This window comes from Scomber japonicus, chromosome 6, assembly GCF_027409825.1.
Source record: "Scomber japonicus isolate fScoJap1 chromosome 6, fScoJap1.pri, whole genome shotgun sequence".
In the NCBI taxonomy this organism is placed as follows: domain Eukaryota; kingdom Metazoa; phylum Chordata; class Actinopteri; order Scombriformes; family Scombridae; genus Scomber; species Scomber japonicus.
The window spans coordinates 32,935,914-32,957,516 of NC_070583.1; the positions used below are offsets into that span (position 1 = coordinate 32,935,914).

General features: G+C 39.3%; 3 protein-coding genes across 3 annotated transcripts in view; 2 read left to right on the forward strand and 1 right to left on the reverse strand.

Annotated features, from left to right (window-relative positions):
• The first annotated feature begins 366 nt into the window (after positions 1–366).
• Positions 367–3,015, forward strand: LOC128359971 (V-set and transmembrane domain-containing protein 5). Its single transcript, XM_053320284.1, has 3 exons — positions 367–442; positions 1,644–1,970; positions 2,858–3,015. Exons 1-3 carry the CDS (start codon positions 367–369, stop codon positions 3,013–3,015), a joined length of 561 nt encoding a protein of 186 aa, XP_053176259.1.
• Positions 3,016–7,206: 4,191 nt separating this feature from the next.
• Positions 7,207–18,477, reverse strand: med17 (mediator complex subunit 17). The gene is made up of 13 exons (XM_053321482.1): positions 18,453–18,477; positions 17,161–17,405; positions 16,477–16,640; positions 14,403–14,622; positions 13,436–13,572; positions 12,245–12,326; positions 11,917–12,069; positions 11,036–11,166; positions 10,317–10,501; positions 9,201–9,338; positions 8,821–8,938; positions 8,537–8,696; positions 7,207–7,441 (listed from the first exon to the last, which is right to left on the reverse strand). The coding sequence occupies exons 2-13, from the start codon at positions 17,393–17,395 to the stop codon at positions 7,233–7,235; spliced, it is 1,932 nt and encodes a 643-aa protein (XP_053177457.1). The 5' UTR covers positions 17,396–17,405; positions 18,453–18,477; the 3' UTR covers positions 7,207–7,232.
• Positions 18,478–19,729: 1,252 nt separating this feature from the next.
• The window catches only part of cep295 (centrosomal protein 295), a 34,921-nt gene continuing 33,047 nt past the window's right edge, over positions 19,730–21,603 (forward strand). The window contains exons 1-4 of the mRNA XM_053320285.1: positions 19,730–20,067; positions 20,805–21,005; positions 21,129–21,253; positions 21,356–21,446. Coding sequence (XP_053176260.1) covers positions 19,969–20,067; positions 20,805–21,005; positions 21,129–21,253; positions 21,356–21,446 — 516 coding nt within the window. The 5' untranslated portion in view covers positions 19,730–19,968. The remainder of the gene's footprint in view (positions 20,068–20,804; positions 21,006–21,128; positions 21,254–21,355; positions 21,447–21,603) is intronic.

The following is a 21,603-nucleotide window of genomic DNA, read 5'->3' on the forward strand; positions in this document are numbered from 1 at the left end:
AGCGAGAGAGAGAGAGAGAGAGAGAGAGAGAGAGAGAGACCACATAAAGCTCTGAGTACATGTTTGCTCAGTTAATCTCTGGCTGAACCTGTCTGATAGGTGTGCACTGGCACTGACTTGCGCAGGTATGAAGCAAAATCCAGCACACACCTGAGAGAGGACAGAAACTCCAGCACCTCTTTGACCGGACAGAAATAAGGAGCAAGACATATTTTTAGAAACACCTGTTCAAAGGAAAGCGGGAGAGGAAATCCCAGGAACAAGGAATAGCTGTTTTGGAAGGAGGAAGACAAAGAGACGTCAGAATGTAACTTAACCTGGAGGAGATTCTTCGACTGGTGTTCAATCAATGGATCTGGACTTCTAATGAGGCACTTCAGGCTCCGGGATGTACAAGATGTTGCTGTTTTTCTCAGCATTACATTATATATGTGTCACCTAGGTAAGCATTCAAACTCCGGCTTATAATTTGGTCCTTGGACTCTTATATATGAGAGCATGTATATACAGCAATGCTATATTTATATATATCCTATGAATACATAAGATGAGGGTCCATCCCTTTCTATAAAAACTGAGAACGTGGCATAAAACTAACATTCTCAGCCTCGGCATTATGACTTGCACAACAGGGTTAGGTAGATCAACAAAACACAGTCGTGTACACATGGCCAGGTATCATCAGGTTGTCAGAAAAATCTGAATGCCAAAGATACTAAAAGGGAATTGGAGCAGAAGAGCAGTAACTGATGTCAGTACAAATCATTGTAAAGCTGCACAGAAGAACACCAATTTTCTTGGAAGAATTAAAAAAAGAAAAAGAAACTTTAACACTGTGAATGCTTCAGTAACCATTAAGGCTATGAAGATAATTGATTTAAGAGTCTTTTAAAACAAACTATGGTAAGAATTTTAATATCTACGTCACGAAGCCTTGGTGGTTAATCTTCATTTTAACTATCCAGTTAATTTGCATCACACAGCCTTGTGTCTGAGTCAGCGTTGGTATTGTTGGGTGGAATTCTTTACCTGTGCCTCAATAAGCAAACACACCACCAGCAGAACCAGATCCCCCACTGAAACTCCTGTGAAAATACTTCACGAGGGATAGCCAGGCCAAAAAAAATAGACGTGAGGCCAGTAGACTACTGTAGGCTACACTTAAATTTGTACTTCTCAGCTTGTTTGACAGGTTTTGTTTCCACTGGTAAGCAGCTTGTAATTTGTAAAGGAAACTACGAGAACAACACGTCTGTCCACATGTGGAATTGAATGCAAATCAGTCACTGTTTGGCATCTATGCCATGAGATGCAAAACCTGAGGTGAATTACTTTCTTTTTATAGAGCAATGTGTCACACAGTAAAATAGTTCAGCTGTAACTGCTGTCATACCTGGATGGAGGTTGAACAGTAACTAGATTAGTGAGAAAGGTAATAGTGCTCATCATGAGGTACACAACACATTTATCTGCCTCTTTTGAAGTTTCCTGTTTGTGCATTTATTTATAATTTACCTACATGAGCTGTCGCCCCACTTCTCAATATGTATTTAAATATTTTATGCCATTTTCTTCTTCAAAATGCATTTCAGTGAATCTATAATCTATATGTTTACATCTCTTCTTCCTTTCTACTTTTGTAGTTGGAGCCATCTCCATCCATTCTCTGCAGAGGAGCCTCATTAGGTCAGTGCAGGAGGATGTGTTTTTCTCTGTGGACATTACCAGTAACGGGAATCACACCATACAATGGACCTTTATGTCAGGAGCAGTGAGCCGCACCATAGGGACATGGCAGCCAGGGTATTACACTAACATCACGGTAGATTACAGCAGCAGAGTGCAGTCCTATAAAAATGGCTCTATGGGTCTGTCCGACCTGCGGCTCCAGGACGCTGGATATTATGTGGTTACAGTCACAGAGACAACAGGCAGCAGCAAGGACGCTGGGTTTGTCCTGAAAGTGAACGGTGAGTGGATCAGGCCTAAAATTACATGGTGTAACAATTATTATTATAAATGTGTTGTGTATGTTATTTATGTTGGGATTTATTTAAAAGACTGATGGAAAAAGGGTCAATGTTATAAGCTCATGCCTCAGTCTACACCTTCTTGGTCAGAAACTGCCTTTTTTTTGGGTTGTCACTGTTTCTAAGGGAGGTGAAGAAAGAAATCAAGGGCATGTGATTATTTACTTTATTTATGTACAGTACATGTGCTTTTGAGTTGCATACAGTTAAATGTGACCAAAATAAACAAAAATGAATTAAATCTAAAGTAAAAAGATGCTAGAGTGTTGGAAAACTTACCACAATCAACAGTCATGGGTTTAAGGTAGTTAGCATTACTTACTTTCACACGCTTAGGCCTGTTTCCTGGTACCAGAAACCACTAATCAGACTCATAGACGGTATAGATCAGACTAGAATACAGCAAAAACATGCTACACAACTTCTTACCTGGATGTAAAACAAAATACAGCATGCTACGAAGTATTGATACTCCTAAGTCAAGCATGAAATAACAGCCAAAGTCTTAAGCTCCATCAAGACAAACTGGTATAAGGGTGGTAGTTTCCCAGGCCTGTCTGTGTGCTTTGATGTTTATCATAAATATTTATCAGTAAACATGTGTGGTTATCGGTCAAGGATAAAAATCACAATCTGTCAGGCAATTTTAGTGTGTGAGGATGAAATGTGAAAGTAGTTAATACATTGCTAGTGCAACCTGCTACACTCAGATGTTTTCCTGTCAGCTTTGCTTTATATTTGCATTTCTGTTTTTGCATGTCTCTTTGAATGAAGGCCTTTTTTGTTGCAAATGCCTTTCTGATGTAAATATAACTCCTGTCTTGCAGAAGTGCTTTATGAGGATCTTCAGTACCTGTCCGTGTCTGCGTTAGCACTGGCCTGTTTGGCTGGCCTTCTCATGCTGGCCATGTGGCTGCTAGACAAAGCCTACAGGAAGATAGTAGCATGGAGACGCAGGAAACAGATGCCAGGTAAAGAAACGTAGGTCTCTACAGCAGGTTCTAGTTCTAGTTTGTATGGTTGTGTGGCTGAATGGTTGGTTGGTTGGTTTTATGGTTGTATGCTTGCTTGGTTGTATAGTTGCACGGTTGGTTGTATGGTTGATTGGTTGGTTGTATGGTTGGTTGTATGGTTTGTTGGTTGGTTGATTTCATTGTTGTATGGTTGATTGGTTGTATGGTTTGTTGGTTTCATTGTTGTATGATTGGTTGGTTGGTTGATTGCATGGTAGGTTTTATAGTTGGTTGGTTGGTTGGTTGGCTGTATGGTTGGTTGGTTGGCTGTATGGTTAGTTGGTTGGTCGTATGGTTGGTTGGTTGTTTTTATCGTTGTATGGTTCTTTGTATGGTTGGTAGATAGATATACCGAAAAATGAAGTCCGAAGAATAGAAACAATTCTAGTATATAGATATCAATAAAATAAAGAATCAAATCATCACAAATTATAGCATAATACTAATGAATATACACACAGAAATAAAAGTGAATTGCACAAATCCTATGTCACACAAATACACAAACAGAACAACACACTTTTAAATCTAAATTTTAAATTACCAAAAATGTCAACCAACAGTCAAGACTAAACGTTGGTGGTGTGCAGATTGATTTTATATTATTCTCAATGAGTTCACATACAACCTAGAAAAAACCCCCCCAGTATGAATGGTGGTTTAATTGGTAGTGAGATCGATTTTGACTTTTTAAATCATTAGGCTACCAAACACAATTAGGTGCTCTGGATTCCCCGCACCCATCCTATCTAAATCCACCACTGCTCTACAATACATGCACCTTTATGAACGAGGAGTCACAACTTGTTTGAAACACCATCCTCCATGATAAACTTCACTGGTACTTGATGAGAAGCTTGAGTCGTTAGAGTAGCTTGGAGAACATCATAAAAGGGTGGAGAAATATTCATTAGCAGCGTAATGTATTATTTAAATATTTATTATAACTAAGATCTATTGTTTGCTCTGGACTTCATTCTTTACCCTTTTATTTTATTGTTACTCTTGCATCATTGTGTGAGATGTGTGAATATGGTTTGATGGGTGTGAATGTGTGTTGATGTTATCTTTTGTTGCTAAGTATGGGTGTGTGTGTGTGTGTGTGTGAGTGTGAGTGTGAGTACAAAGGTCTGTTAAAGTCCTACAGCTGTGTTACACCAATATATTGTGTGAAGTTTCTGTACTGACAAAGTTTAATCCTCCATTTCTGCAGAAAATGACGCAACAGAGCTGCATCCACTTTGATGGACATCTATAACTTTTAACACCAGAGACTGATCATTAAACTTGTCAGTGTTGCAACACAATGAATATTTTTTAAACTATAGGTATTATGTACATATAACTGTTATGAAAATGTATGTAAATATAATAATGTACCAAAAAACCACTACTAGCCCATGTTTACATTTTATATTGTATACACATGTATTAAGTGCTGTTGATGACACTGTATGAATGTAAATATATCACTTCATGGCAATGGAGAAAATATTAATTGTGTGTTTTTTCTGTTACTATTTCTGCTTGTTCATACAATTATACAAACTTAAATCAAGTGCAGGGTCCGAAACATTATACAGCAATGTATAATTTCACTGACTGTATCGGACTTCAGGTGCAGTGATAATATTAGATTAACCCTTACACAACCTTTAGTCATATTCTGACTCACCTATTCACATTCATAAACACCTCCATCAGTCATTGATAAATGTTTGAATAATCTTAAGGAAAAAAGATGATGGATTTACAATCATTATTTTATGGTGCAGGGGAACATTTTATATAATGTGATGAATACAACAGCATGTTTGACTGCTGATTTGATTTGATTTTTTAAATGAACACAGGTATATAACAGGTACAGGTATATTTGCAAATATAAAAATGTGTGTAAACTGGCCTAAATTTAAGAAAAGACGAATTGTATTTCCATTTTTATATACTTAGGAAAAGTCAATGGGTCATAAATTGACCCTGAAAAGTATGTAAGGGTTAATAACCATATGACACTTTTCAGGTTTTTAGATTGATGCTTTAAATAGTAAAAAACAAAACAAAAGTGATAACATATCTTCCATATATTCCACTTACTCTATATGACTCCAAAAATATAAAAAGGTAGTACATCTCAAGTTTCCGAGTCAAAGAGGACAAGGAGGACAGGAAGTATTAACATTTCACTTGTTCGTTTTGGCTCACATCACAAATTTCCTTGACTAGGAAATTTGAGATGTGCTCCCTTTTTATGTTGTTGGGACATGCTTACTTAATCCACTGAGAACACCTTTGTGGAAGTGAAACCTTCTTCTCCCTTACATTGACATTTCCAACCTGTTTGCTGTTAAAACAAAACCTCACTCATGCGGGGTTTCTCTGAAAGTTGTTTTTTCCAAAATGTGTTGCTCAAATCAGAAAAAGTGGGTGAGTCCAGAAGAGTCCAAAGGAAACATCTAATGCAGGTTTATTCTTATGATATGTGAAAAGGTACGAGCCATAAAGACTTACCCAGGAGAAAGATCAAGGTCACGCCAGGTAGAAACCATCTCTGAACAGGCTTGTAATGCCCCACGTTGAACAGGCGGAGCGTTATATATTCTCAAGGATAACAGATAAGACAGCTGAAAGCATTTTCCAAATCAAAGGAATTTATGATTCTCGGATTGAAAGCATCCTCTCCTCACCTTTGGAATAACTGTGTGATATGGAAACACTCTCAAGACAGGAAACATCTGGAGGAAATAGTACACACAACACCAACATTCATAAGATCTTCACCGTTAGACTAAAGAAAGACTCCTCCAAGACTCCTCTCACCCTGCCAACCATCTTTTCAACCTCCTTTTTGTTTTTTTAACCAGCACGGTCATGTTCTTCTTCATAACACCGAACCCCGAGGCTGTTCGTGCCCTTAAACTCTTAAATCCGTAATGTGCTGCCTGCTTATTCCTGCCTGTGAATGTCAGTATGTACTCAATAGCATGCATCGTAGCTGGTTGTGGTACCAATAGCCTCCCAATGGCATAGTTCTTTTTATTATTTGTCATTATTACTACCTTAAACTGCTTTTAAGTGAGTGAGGTTCTTCTTCTGTGTGAGCTCACCAAATCAAATTCCTATCAACTATGTTTAAATGGCAATAAAGTACTAAAAATGAACAGAAATAGGCCGTGATCACCTGTTAACGTGCTTTAATATTCCATAATTAGGTTATATGATGTAAACTTAACCATTTTTATGATGGCTAAGTAACTACCAGTTTAGGAAGGAAGTGTGAAAAAAACAGCTTTAATAACCTTGTGCTGACTCAGTGTTAAAGTATGAATGGATGACAAATAAGGGTTGGCAAGACAAGTAATTCCTGAAAATGTCAAATGGTGTAACCACGAAAGAATGATAAATATTAAATATTTTATCCACCTACAGTGTATTTAAGTGGACTTATACAAATAATTACTTCATTAAAAAAAAAAAAAATAATTATATTTAGAACAATTGTATTCCATTACCTTTATTTAACCTTCGTGTCGTCCTCCCGGGTCAAATTGACCCCGTCTGTTTTGACTGTTCCTTCTTTCCTTACATCCTTCCTCCCTTCCTTCTGTCCTTCCTCCCTCCCTCCTTCTCTCTTTCTTTCCTCCCCCCTACCTTCCTCTTTTCCTTTCTCCCTCCCTCCCTCCTTTCCTTCCTTCCTTCCTTCCTTGACTCGAGGACAACAGGAGGGTTAATATAAATATAATGTAAGATCATGCCAAACTAGTTGATATGGTGTTTTTAAGCAAGTTGAATTATTTGGTAGAAAGTTTTTAAGGTTACACCACTTAGACATTTTTGCCATAATCCTCTAATATATTCTCTGAAAATGGATTAAAAGCAGAAATTTGATGCTGGGTCCACAAAACGAGACATTTATTTTCACATTTTAACCCCTTTAAATTGGACTATAAACCACATGGACACAAAAAAAAACCCATAATTGAACGATAGACAAACAGATTTGCAGACATTGCTTTTTATTTTGTATCAGACTTTTTGAGGTGTGGATATCACAGCTGTAAAACCAATGTGATGCTTTTCCTTTTGAATTTTGTGGCTGTGAATCTCCAGAGAGAAAGTGTTTGTTGAGGTGTTTTGTTTCGGTTGTCAGGCTCACTGCTGGGAAAGAGTCCGCAGACAGAAACTGTATCTAAGGACAAGGAGTCAGTGCAGCCATGAGGAGCTCCATCTTATACACAAAGTTTCGTCCCTCCATCTTGCTCCAGTGGACCTCCTTGTACGGCCCCCTGAGGTGGCTCCACTTGCCGTCCTGGATGACGTCGCTCTTCGGCAGCTCTTTGGTCTGGCTGCGGGGGAACTGGACCAAAACTTTGCACCCGCTCTCTGGACCGTTACGCACTGAGGGAACAAATAGATACACACAGGCATTATATCAGTGACTACAGTGACTGAAATCTGCCTCTACAGGTTTTGAGGATATCGAGTATTGGTTTAAGAAACTGCCTTAGGGAGCAGTTTTAATGTTAGACGACATTAATGTACTGTATGCATTCCAGTGGTGACTTTGTGGTAGTGATTTGCTTTCTTCCTTCCTCTTTAAAAGATTAAGTGAGAAAAATAGACTAAGTGAGCTTGTTGAATTGACACAAATGAAACTGCAACTGATCTTATTGCATTATGTATCCTTTCTAACTATCACAGGATTTTTAGATACTGACACGAGAAGCTAATGAAAGTAAACATTACTTGGCTATTGAGCCATTAGTTGCATTTAACATGAGTATTTATTTAGTGGTATGAAAAAATGCACTTTAATAGCCAGAGAAAAACTTCACAAATAGGCAATTTGCATTTTTTTAAAAGTGGGTTTACTAAAACTTTTTCTTAGAATTGAGGAATTTCCTGCTTTGATCTTTGCATCATGTATCAATTGTTGGGTTTAAATACAGTACTGCATGCTGCCACTATTAGCAGTAAAGCTTAAATGCAGTTAGTATAAAAAAGGTACTCGATACCTTATAAATCAATACCAAGTAGAATCGAAACGTCTCCTGTCAATTGATCCTTTTTGCACCCAGAGCTAGAAAATATGACTATTTGTACGGACTGGCACACAGTCAATCAACACAAGCGTTCTTTAATTTAATGCAACATGTGATTGGTCCACTGCAGCTACGACCCGTCTGTGGTGGTGAAGTCGTGGTGAATTTGAGTTAGCACCATTAGCAGTTCAGCAACCAAGATGCCACCGAAACGCTCTAAAGTGAGTCTACACTACACGCCTCTTACACCGGATAACAGCAAGTGCACTAAATGTGTAATGGGTATTGAATGAAGTACTCAGTGGGTATCAGTATCACGGGTTCAAGGGTACTTGGATTGGTACTGGTATCGTAGTTTTTTAAACGATACCCAGTCCTAGAATATGATCAAATAAATCAGAGGACAGTCTTCTGAACAGTTTCGCCTCAGAACTAACAACACCCGTCTCACCTGAGATGGCGTACTCTCCATTTGGAGAGGCGACGGTGACGGCAGAGGCGTTGCCGATGCTCTCCACCGGGCCGAGGCCGACATGGTTGCTGAAGCTCAGGACGTGCCAGCCCATGACTTTGGCCAGCTGCTGAACCGCATGCACCTGATGCTGCGACATCTGCAATAACACAAGTTGGAAGAAGGTACAGACATGACTTAGAAAGAGAAATGAGGAGGTTTATTTCACAAATCAATAATTTTCAGGTCTGTTAATTCAGCCTGTGGGAAGCTAACAGTGATACCTGTGAGAGGAGGAAGTCCTGCAGCTCTTGCTCCTGGTGTGACAGTGTGACGACCCGTCCATCTCTGTGCACCACTCTGATCTGCTCCACACCGATGTTCAGCTGCAGCTGGATGGACCTGGACGCACACAACAGTCGTTCAAGTAATAAAATACAAAACACCCCCCCAAAAAAACAATTTCTGCTATTATCTCATTTTATAACAGAATTAAAGTAAAAATTGAACTAACTAAAACCATTCATTGTATTTTATGACTTTCAGTTCACTCATAATAAAAACAGTTATCAGAGGACTTGCAGATATAAACAGCCGCTCGTAAATAGATTGCTTCTGTCCTGGATCTGCTTTCGTTATCCTTTCTTTCATCTCTTCCACTTACTTGCAGATCTGCTCGTAGCCCTGAGAGGTGATGAGCACCTTGACGCTGGACTCGTACACGTCGTTAATGTTGGACCAGTGAGCTTGGATCTGGGGGTCTTCGATGCGGCTGGCCAGGGTGTCGATGGTCCGTGCCGTCCTGTTGATCACAGATATAAACCGTTAATGCTGCTGAATTATGAAACGTGGCTGAAAAATGACTTCTGCTGGTTGTCTGTGCTGTTGCCAGTGATTCTGGATCTGGTTTCTTATCCTGCAGGAGATTTAATCATATTCGTTTCATCCTATTTGTCCATGCTGTATTTCTGTCATTTATCTATCGTGTTCTATTCTGCTTTTGTGGTGTCTGCTGTCACTGAAGTTTGTATGTATGTATGTATGTATCTGTTTGAATGTTGTGATGCCCTCTCCTGAAACTGCAACCAAATCTACCTTCGGGTATTAATAAAGTTACCTTGACCCTTGACCTTGACCTGTACACACAAAATGTATTGGATTTCTATCTGTCTTCGAAGAGAGATCCCTCCTCTGTTCCTCTTCCTGAGGTTTCTTACATTTCTTCCGCATTAAAAAGTGTTTTAGGGAGTTTGTTCCTGATTAGAATCCCGAGTTAAAGGACAGAGGATGTTGTATTGCTCTACAGACTGTGAGGGAAATGTGTGCTTTGTGATATTGGGCTACACAAATAAAACTAACTTGACTTTCTTTTGTTTTTAAATGTATTTTCCTAAGATCTGGCATGTCCATACTATTACATAAAGGGCTGTGTGCCTGCAGGGCAAAACAGACAACGTAAGCAACCTTCTAGCCAAACGTGGCACTGCAAACAGTGAAGAGCATGTCTGGGAGTGTCGAATTATGCGGATTGAGCAATATGTGCTTGCCGAAACTGAGTAAACATTACTCATCTACAAAGACGTCCAAATATTTCCCCTGACTGATAATCAACGTGGAACATCAGCCTGGATTTTCATACAGTACTCACAGCGGTCAACCTCGTCATAGATCAATGTTTACTTGCTGCAAATATCACTGTAACTCAAATTATTGCAGTACAACGCCACGTCAGCCGCTGGGAACGTTCTTCTATAATCACACGAGGTCAAACTGAAGTCACCTGCTGCGTAGGAAGATGTGTTTGGCCTGTTTGATGATCTTCTCCAGCAGACCCTCGTTCTGCTGCAAACTGGCGATTTCAGCTTTGTCGTAAGCCATCGGTCCCGCCAGGCGCATGCGTTTGTGGCCGAAGGGAGCGCTGGCAGGATGAGGCATCACCACAGAGCTCAGCTGCTGCTTGTGGAACTGTAACACAGATGTGAAATTAATGAGTATTAAACCAATTAAATCAATTAAACCATGAAGAATGAAGTGAAAGACTCGGACTGATGACAGTTTTATAGATACATTAGGGCCAGTGCCAGGATCCATCAATGGGAAGTGATTGATGAGTTTGCTACTGTGCCTGTTTCTTTTATACTGTAGGCCAAATTTATCATGAAGGACAATAAAGACTGAAGTGAACTGTAGTAAAACTCCTTCTCATAAGAACACCAGTTTTATGGGAAGATGGGACATAAAATCTAAAGAGATGTTTTGATGTTTTTTAATATATATTCTAATGTTTTCTCTTTCATTTTTCCTTTCAAAAACTGACTATAGAACTGTTGAGATTCAGAGTGAGACACACACACACACACACACACACACACACACACACACACACACACACACACACACACACACACACACACACACACACACACACACACACACACACACACACACACACACACACACACACACACACACACACACACACACACACACGTATCACACCTCTCTCATCATTTGATGCAAGTTGTGCTCCAGCACGTACAGGTGGTCGTCTGGTTTGGGTTTCTCCGGAGACGACCGATGGTTCTTCTTCTCTCCAGTGGAGTGGCAGAGTGAGATGGAGAGCTGCAGGCCTTTAAAAGGAGAATCACAGGAATAAATGAGGCCTGATGTGTTTTTATGGCTCCATAAAGACTTTTTTCAGAGTAACACAAATTTAAATAGTCAAATTTACATTTTTTTAAATGAAGTCATTATTTGTATAAGTGCACTTAAATACACTGTAGGTGGATCACATATTTAACCCTCCTGTTGTCCTTGAGTCAAGGAAGGAAGGGAGGAAGAAGGAAGAAAAGGAGGGAGGAAGGAAGGGAGGAAAGAAGTGAGGGAGGGAGGAAGGAAAGGAGGGAGGAAAGAAGTGAGGGAGGGAGGAAGGAAAGGAGGGAGGAAAGAAGTGAGGGAGGGAGGAAGGAAAGGAGGGAGGGAGGGAGGAAGGAAAGGAGGGAGGAAAGAAGTGAGGGAGGGAGGAAGGAAAGGAGGGAGGAAGGAAGGAAGGAAAGGAGGGAGGGAGGAAGGAAGGAACAGTCAAAACAGATGGGGTCAATTTGACCCGGGAGGACGACAGGAAGGGATTAAACCAACAAAAATACTAAATGTACATTTTAACAAACCTGATGCTGCTTTTAAACTATTTTAAAGACATTTTTGAATTGCTCATCTTGCCAACCCTTATTTGGAGTATAAAGAGAATATATAAAAAACCATAAAATGATTGATTAATGTACTTTAATGCTGAATATGCATCAAAGATCCTCTCATGATTAAATCCAACAAAACAAAGATCACATGTTCTGCTGGTGTGGTTTTCCCACTTTGATGCTGACCTGGGAACGGCTGTGAGATGATCTGGTTCTTCACCACGATGTGAGGGATCTGGGATTTAATCTGCACGGCTTCTCTGGACAGCTGAGCGAAGATCTCCTTACAGAGCAAAACGTTCTGTGCCGCCTCCAGCTTCACGTGCCAGGACTGAGTACCTGAAAAGAGAAAAAGGGAAGATATGACGGCTGGATGAAGAGAGATGAGAGTTGAGTAAGAGATATATTTCCTAAATCTAAAGGCAGGGATTCAGGCTGTTACTGAACTAGTTTTAAAAGTTGGACATCTATCAAAAGGACGTGTAATGTCAAGTCTGTGTGTATGAAACCGTACCGGCTTTGGATTTCGGTTGCCTCCTGAACAGATTGACTGTTCCCAGATCACCGATGTCTGGAGCTTGTTTCTGAATGGACACCTGAGGACATCAAACAGCATTAGACAACGAAAATCAATCAGAAATCAATCCAAGAACTGATGTAATGTAGTAATTGTGTGAGTTTCTTCATAATTGTGTGTGTGATAGCAGGTGATAGTAAAATGTAAAAAAGATATTAATGCATTACAATACACGGGTAAGCAATATAAGAAACTCTCAGTATTTTTCAATGGCTCAAGATAAAGATTATTGGTCATTAAAAGGTTATTTGTTACCTTATTTCCTCTCCTACTATTCACACAAAAGATGCCTCATATTTTTGTTTTAGACTGTATCTGTTTTTATTTAAAAAGTGAGCTTAAACAGGAGGTCTATTTTCATTTTAAAAGAATAGGGTAGATTATTTTACATTTAAATGTCTGGTTGAGCTCACAAATAAAAAAAGTCAAATGATATTTTAGTTGCTTTTTATGATTTGACATGAAGGGAAGTGATCGTCTTAAATCAGCTGTGATATCGTCTCATATCGATTGCTGGCTGCTGAATCCAATCAAAGCATCGAAATCATATCGTGACTTTGTGATATCGGCAAACATTGAATCCTTTATTTTTTTTTTGCCTTTATTTAAACAGATTAGTCCCACTGAGAACAAGGATCTCTTTTACAAGGGAGACCTGGCCAACACAGCAGCAACACATACATTAGCTACATTAAAACTTACACACAGCAGAAAATGTGCAGAGATATTAGAGCTGAGCGGGTTACCATGACGACAGTTAACACATCACTTCCGGGTTTTTAATAATTAGTCAGTAAACTCAGCATCGTCTGACGCAGGCTGGAAACTCTGCACTTTTATTTACAGTTAAAACATTTCGCCGTGTGTTTCAGCTTCTGTCAAACTAACGGAGCTGCGGCGGCTTCCGGTCTAAGCTTTTCAAAATAAAAGCTTTGTTATTGAGCGCTATCTCATTATCAAAAATCGTTTCCCCCCCGATTTTATTAGTTTTGAGATCGTTTGGCCCCTAAATCATAATCACGATCAAATTTCAATTAATTGAGCAGCCTTAACTTGAACCTTATTTTGGTGGAACACGCCATCCTGCAGAGACACATTGATCTACGTCTCGTCCCCCTCCCCTCTCACCTTGATATAAGCGGATCCCTCTAGATCGCTGGGGATCTGGACATCAAGGGGGCAGTAGTCCTCTGGGATCTTTTTGTCCAGATCAATATCCGTGTTCTTGATCACCTCAAACGTGCCGTGGTGAGGAAACAGAGAACCTACGCAGATAATCAGTCACAGCATGTTAGCGAGAGTCAGACCTAGAGCTGAAAAATAATCCAAACCGACATTTAGAAACTCTAATCGACTTAATCTTGCTCATGTCAGTTAATCGTGGTGTTCACTGTTGCCATGACAACAAAGGTTGCATACATAGTTCTAATCAAGTAAACTAGACATTAACCACAGCGTCACACCTTCACCTTCCTGTCCTCCTCCCGTCTGTTTTGACTGTTCCTTCTTTCCTTCCTTCCGTCTGTCCTTCCTCCCTCCCTCCTTCTCCTTTTCTTTCCTTCCTCTCTCTTTCCTCCCTTCTTTCTTTCCTTCCTCCATCCCCCTTTCTTCCTCCCTTCCTCCTTCTTTCTTTCCTCCTCCCTACCTTCCTCCCTTCCTTCTTTCCTCTGTCCTACTTTCCTTCCTTCTTCCCTCCTCCCTTCCTTCTTTCCTCTGTCCTTCTTTCCTTCCTCCCTTCATTTCCTTCCAACTTTCTTTCCTCCTCCCTTCCTTCTTTCCTTCCTTCCTCCCTCCTTTCCTCCTCCCTTGCATCCTCTCCCTCCTTTCCATCCTTCCTTCCTCCCTCCCTTCCTTCCTTGACTCGAAGACAACAGGAGGGTTAAAACATCTTTACTTTCACTCCCTAAAGATCCTCATGTGTGAAGGCAGCAGTGCAAAATACAAAACTAAAGAAACTGTGAAAATACATAATTGTTCATCAAAGGGTGGAGATAATCGTTCATTAATCGTAATCGAGGTTAAAAGTTCGATTAATCGTGATTTTGATTTTTGCCATAATCGCCCAGCTCTAGTCAGACTGGGTCGTTATTATCACCTGCGCTCCGGTAGCTGAGGTCTCCCAGGATCTTGTCTCCTACTTTGCGTAGTTTCCACTGCGAGCGAAGTCGCAGCAGCTCCGAGTTGAAATCCCGCTGCCTCCGGTTCTCCTGGTTCTCCGTCACCGACTTGGTGAGCTTCTCTGCTCCCTTCAGGAGGAGAGAAGCTGCCGTGGCTAACGACTTCTTTTTACTGATCAGCTGGAAAACCTGAGGCGCCTGCGAGAAAATCAATTTAGATCAATAACAGACGCTATTTTTTAAATCTTCTTCTCATCAATTTTATTTGTTTTCATTTATTTTTAATCTATTTTAACCTAGTAAATCTAACTTTTAATACACTTTTTCTTATTTCTTATTATCTCTTTTACTTTCTGCTTTTGTCTCACGTCTTACTTTTTTCTTTGGAACATGTTCTTTGTTTTTGTCCTTCCATCACTATTTCTCCTTTTTCTTTAACCACTTAACACACGCCCCTATTTTTTATGCTGTTAGCCTAAATGACATGCCCAAGTTGTGAGCAGCACAGATCCCACATAGTTTGAGACTCAGAGATGTGTCTGGTATCATTGGAAAGGAAACACTCTCGGGATTCTTGTAAAAGTGTCTGTGTGATTCTGTGACTTACTGACAAAGAATGGCAGAGGTTACAATGATGGGGTTGTTTACTCACCCATAGGTTTGCCTTTACAATGACATGTGTACAGACATTCAGGGACCTCTCAGCGGGATATAGACACAATGAGGCCACAGCCACAGGTCTTGGCTTCATGCAGTCCAAATTTGGAGTCAAAAGACCAAAAGATGAATTTTTTAACAGGTATGTCCATGCGTTTTCCTCAGGTCCTTTTTGGAGACTCCAAATGGACACTTAATTACCAAAGCTGTATAACCGCAATCAAACACCTATAACTTCACATCCCCTTTCCCTACAATCAAAATCTTGGTCTCTAATGAAAGCTGACACCATATTATTATTATTATTATTATTATTAATATTATTATTATTACATATAACCATATTTTTTTGTTTGGCCATATCTATCTATCTATCTATCTATCTGTTTGTTTTGTTATAAGTCATATGTCAAGTTGAAGAAGAACCAACCGTGTACCAAAATGCAGAGTGCGTAATGATATATGGTTCAACTCTTTTACGCACAGGGCGCACGCTGGTTACACTTGGAGTTTGTTTATGGACAGCCAAACCTGATAGCTTAGTGTCATACACCGATGGAAACCTCTGACTATTGGCTAAAAGGTTATCAACTTCATTTCACCGAATATTTCCATAGGCTAGAACAGCAGTCAATCAAAGCCATATCGTCATTGTCGTCGGTCACATGTCCTCATTGGCTTTGGAGACATGTACTGCCTAATCCTAAACACCGATTGGCTTGTGTGTGGTGTCGTCAGAAGCAGAAGAGTAAACATCTAGTCACGTGTACTCTGAGATGGACGCGCAGGTCAGGAAGTGACGTAAACGGACCGTTTATAGTTTGTTATTTGTGTTATTACGTTACGTGTTGGACTAAATACATGGACATATTGAGGAAAGTATTCCGGTTTTATGGAAACGGATTTCATATTTCACAAGAATGGATACTTGGCGAGCTGTACAGAAAGTCCTGAGTCATAAGATGATCGTTGTGGATAAAGGGAAGACTTTGAAGGTATGTAGGCATTATAGCTTTTCTTACTTAGCTCAGGGGCTAGCCGAGCTAATCGGTAATACTATTACGGCTGTGAGCAACCATATAAGTCGTGAGTGGTCTTGAATGAATCAGAACAATCTAAGCTTTCCAATAATGTACGGCATGAATATATATGTTTAAGGGTTGGTGTTTAAAACATCCAGAAGAACTTGTGGCTACCTCCTAACATCCGTCCCGTCCCGTAGGAGGAACAGCGTGCGTTAAGTGGTTAAATGGTCCTCAGTCTAAACTTGTCTCATTATCAGCTTGTCAGTCAACTGTGAAGCACTTTTAACTACACTAACCTGTATGAAAGCTGCGGACGTGTGGCATTATTCATATTCATAGATGATTAGTGATTTATTTTTTAGTGGGTTACCTTGCCAGCTGTTGGATCCTGAGACACGGGGTCTAAGGCCATGTACTTCTTCTCCTTCACCACGCTGAGCACGTCGTAGAGGACACACATCTCCGTCAGGGCGCTGCGCAGGTTGTTACGCACCGAGTCCCACGGCCAGAGAGATGGCTGAAACTTCACCGTGCCTGTGGAAGCAAACACTACTATGAAGCTTTGAAACAGGATCATCAGTGTTTGGGTTCAGGCTTTAAACTGTAACATGCTGAATCATCATCTTTAGTTTTAAAGTATGATCTGGTACTTTCCTGTAATTTGAATTTGTGATGGATGATATTGATGTTTCTACACCATAAAAAAAGTTACATTATATTATTCAAATCCTTCAATTTACACCTACTTCAATTTTATAAATATGCTTCTCTCTCCTGTTCATTTCTCTTTCATGCTCCAGTTTCAACATTTTTTTTGAGTGCACAGGGCCTTTAAATATTTTTTTTTAGGATTCCTCAATGTACCTCTTGATTTTCACCACCTGGAATACAAATATTTTAAGTCTATAAATGCATTGACCTCAGTTCTTTAACAAACCTGAACTTAAAGTAGCTATGTGGAAACCTGAGAGCTCTAATGAGTCAGTGATGGATCGATCAAAGCAGATAATGTAGCTCGGACTCTAAGTTTTTATCACTTTTTTCTTGAGCGTACCTTCTTCCTCCTCTGTTTCCTGCTTGCCCCATTCGCGGTCCCTGGTTTCACCCTCGGCCCCGTCCTCCTCGGAGTCGGATCCCTGGCTGAAGTCAATTCTCTGAGCCAACTTCGCCAAATTCTGGGACATGGACAGAGGGGGGACATACGTCTCTGTCCCATCGAGAGCCACTTCCTGCACCTGCTTCTCACAGGTTGACTCGATGCTGACTCTCACCGCCGGACCGCCAGACATGGTGACAAGGCTGAGATGAAGACAAGCAGAGCGGTCTGATCATTGAACTGTCTCTGATATACAGTAAAGCACACAATCTAGCTCTGACTCTAAATTATGACCTTTTAAAGCCAAGCAAACAAATTCATTTCACAAATAAATGTTTGAAATGAAAAACAGGTCTGTACAGTAAGAGTGGACTGGATCCCACCACATCCAAATCAATCAAACCAATCAATTAATCTTCTTTGTTTAGCACTTTTTATCCAGGGTAATGTAACACAAAGCGCTTTACATGTTTAAATAAAAGGAAACACACACACAAACAAAACAAAAAGAAACACTTAATAAAAACAAGAATTGAGGAAACGCTATCATAACTCTCATGAATCTGCTGTCAGGAAACACCAGATGTAGTATAAAAATACCCCAAAAATAAAATAAAAGCAATTAAAGATTAATAAACTATTATACAGAATAAAAAACACAAATGTGAGGTGGTGGTATTAAAAGAAAAACAAAGATAAGAAGAAAATATAATTCTAAAAGTAAAACCAGTTAATAAAAAGGTGTTAAAAACAATCAGTAAATAAAATAAAAATGATGTAGTCATGAGTCTGAGTAGTAAAACAGGCTAAAACATACAATAAAAGACTAAGATTAATAAACAAATATGAATCAAATTCAATTGAGAGCCAAATTAAAAACAGCAGAGAGTGAAGTAAATGATCTAAATGTGCAATCAACTCTTACGATTTATATATTTAAAACCATAATTTACCTAATAAACAGGATGCAAAATCAACTTATTGTTTAGTGCATGGACGAAAATGAATGTAAAGATAGTTTTTGCTGCAGCTACTTGCACATTTAACTACATTTAGATTAGTATTAGCTGCTTTGACATGCACCTTAATATTAGCTCTTAATTAACTCTATAACAATAACTATAAACTATTAATGTCTGCCTGTGATTGTGTTGCTGTAGCTTTAGCCTCCTGCTATAACCTCTCTGGATAAATAAATAAAAACTGTTTAACTCCAGATAAATGTCTTCATAACAAGCTGAGAGTCTTACCTCTGATGTTACCCACAGATAAAACTTTATATGGATGTTTTAAAGGAAATGTGAGATGTTTTCCAGAAGCTAATGTTTCATTCTTCTGCGACACAGGAACAAGCGCACATCACTCTTCTTCTACGGTTTCCTCCGCCGCCGCCGCCGCCTCCTCGTCTTCTTCTTCTGCTTCTTCTTCTTTTGTGGTACTTTACTCTACTGCCCCCTGGTGGGAAGCTTGTTTGTGCTTTATGTGGCTTTTTTGCCTTTGCACTAAATCTATAATCATATATTTTTCTATAAACCATTTGTGTGTGTGTGTGTGTGTGTGTGTGTGTGTGTGTGTGTGTGTTTTAATGTTTTAATGTGAGTATGAACCCTGTTTAGTAGCTTTATAGTCATTATATTACAACGTATCTTGGAGGAGATACAACTCATAAAGATCCAAAATATCCAAATTATTTTAAATATATATTTATGGAAATGTTTTACTTACGTGCACATGAGACAACTTGGATTTTATTTTTCATGTCTCATTTAATACTAGCCTACTGCCTGTTTAACCAACTTTATTATTTATTTTATGGATGCCCCCATTCTACTAACTTTTGGACTCAAATGTCTTCATTATTTTGGGAGTCTCATAAGGTCTCGGTCACTATTACAGAACATATGGTCTTATTTTTGAGTGTGGAAATAATAATAATAAGGAAAATAATTATGTGATAAAATTGTTGTGTCTGTTAGGTAAATATCATATTCATAAAGCCAGATTTCTTCAATGTATTTCAAATTAAACTTTGTTTTATGTTGAACTTTCCTCTAACCCTTTTTTATGATTCGGTTTGTAAAGTAGCCTACCTAAAAACAAAAAAAAAGCTTTTAAGACATTCAGTCTACTGAAAAATATTGTGGACTGTACTTCCAGGTAAAATATTGCTGTTGCTATATTTGCTATATTATATTTTTTTCATTATCTATTTTTTTATATATTTTGCTTGTGTTTTTTGTTTTTCTTTTATGTGCTTTTAATTTTTTTCTACTTTCTGTACATCCCTGTTGTTCCATGTCATTTGTATTTTGTCTTCAATATGCTAATAAAATTTGATTTAAAAAACAAAACAAACAAAACAAAAAGCAAAACCGCATCCATCCACCCGTCAGTGTTGCCAGGGGAACATTTTTAGAAGGGTGACCAACTTGAACGTAACACCGGACGCGTACCGCGGGCGGTTTAAACTGCCGGAAGTGACGTTACGGACAATAACGTTCTCATTAGTTTCGGGTTGGCATGGCTGTCTGATGGTAAACAAAAGTTCTAGGCATGATTTAGCCTCCTTATGGCACTTACCATTTTATATCGCTTTTGTTTCACCTTTTAAATCTCTCTTTATAAAATGTCTGGTTAGCTTAAAGCCGTAATGTCGGTGAAAATAGCCGACTTTAACCAGCACAGCTAACGGAGCTGCTAACTTTACCTGCGTGTGTTTGTATTTAGGGGGGAAATGTGCTTCAAAGGGAGGATATTTGAAGAAAAATGAAGAGAAAAGTGGCCAAATTAAGACTGAGCCCCAACGAAGAGGCTCAGCTGGTGCGACAGGAGTATGAACGGAGGAGAAAACTGCGAATACAGCAGGTAATGTGGTCATATCAGCTGATTATTAGATAACAAGCTTCTTTCTGTATAGATAGATAGATAGATAGATAGGTAGAGACACTAAATAGATAGATACTACTATTATTCTTTACATGAATATATGTGTGTATCAATGTAAAAGAATAATTATAAAATGCTTGTTACAATAATACTCAAATATCTTAAAAGGGGGTGGTTGTGTCAAGAAGCAAGTTTAATAAGCTAGTTTTTTAATATGTGCTGTGGCTGTAGCAGTGAAGATTGATGACTCTAATGTTTATACAATAAACCCCACAGATCCATAAAGTTCTTGTCATTTTCAGTTTCAGTAAAACACATTTCAGTCATTATTGCTATGTTATATTTTCATGTCTGAGGTAAAATAGGACATGATATTGTGTGATAGGAGATGTGTAGTGGTGTAAAACCTAAAAAATACACTCTCTCTGCTCTTTGAAACATCAATCAAGGTTCAATCACACATGTATTGATCAGTCAGATTGACTATTGATGCTTTCTAAACAGATCTGTGGTTCAAAATGTGGTATAGACACTTTTTATGAGGGGATTCTTAGACCAGGTCAAAATGGACCCAGAACATACAGCGAGGGTGTAGAATATGACCAGTATGTAGGAGTTAAAGTCACATCAGCTCTCACTTGGTGTTATGAAACAGCTCATTCCTGGTTTAATATGTTGGATGCTCACTAACCTGATGGCTTTTGACTGACCCACAGGTGCGGGAGCAGCAGCGGTACATCGCGCTGCAGATCCGCCAAGATGTTGAGCAGAGACGACAGCGTGAAATGGAGCAGCTGGAAGAGGAGCTGAGGAAGGACTGGGAGCGACAGCAGAGGGAGAAACTCCACACGCTGCAGAGGTTATATCAGGAGAGCCTCCAGCTGATCGGCCAGGGTCACCGAAGTGCAAAAGAAAATGTAAGACAAGACTGATGAAACAATCACAGTACATTTTAGTCCCTGCAAGATGTAACTTGAAGTTTTAAGACACTGAATTGTTGCATTTGTATGTGATATTTCTTTTTTATTTATTTCCATAAGCAACCCGACTTGGAAGCCATAGCTCGGAGGGACGAGGAAAATCACTCCAAAGCAGAAGAGCGCTACAGAGAAGCCTTGAAGGAGCTCAAATCACAGAGACTCAAAGACCATGAGAGGCAAAGCAGGTGAGCAGCATCTCAAATATTAGCTGTTAAAGATGTTTACATGTTTAAATTTAATCAGAGTAAACAGAACAATCCTTTTTTTTCCCCTCCCTTTTCCTGTAGATCCGCCAATGCCAGGAAGAAGGCACTGCAGACAGAAAAGGAAAGATCAGCTAAAGTGGCCAGCCTCCCTCCACCTGCAAACCCCATCCAGGTGATTTGTGAGGTTGAGTCGTATAAATGGGTTCACTTCTAACTAAGCTGCATTTGCAAGATCATATTTGTAGTGACCATGAAAAAGCTACAGTATATAGCTGGTGATGATGTTGGTACACATGATCCAGGAAGCTGCTTCAACAGTTTATTCTGCA

Bases quoted from the DNA above. Each gene is read 5' to 3' on its own strand.
- LOC128359971 (XM_053320284.1), top strand. From the start codon at position 367: ATGAGGCACTTCAGGCTCCGGGATGTACAAGATGTTGCTGTTTTTCTC. The intron at 443-1,643 runs GTAAGCATTCAA...CTACTTTTGTAG, and splicing joins ATTATATATGTGTCACCTAG to TTGGAGCCATCTCCATCCAT. The intron at 1,971-2,857 runs GTGAGTGGATCA...CCTGTCTTGCAG, and splicing joins GTTTGTCCTGAAAGTGAACG to AAGTGCTTTATGAGGATCTT.
- med17 (XM_053321482.1), bottom strand. From the start codon at position 17,395: ATGTCTGGCGGTCCGGCGGTGAGAGTCAGCATCGAGTCAACCTGTGAG. The intron at 12,070-12,244 runs GTACGGTTTCAT...TTCTCTTTTCAG, and splicing joins GCAACCGAAATCCAAAGCCG to GTACTCAGTCCTGGCACGTG. The intron at 8,939-9,200 runs GTAAGTGGAAGA...GTGTGCGTCCAG, and splicing joins GGCTACGAGCAGATCTGCAA to GTCCATCCAGCTGCAGCTGA.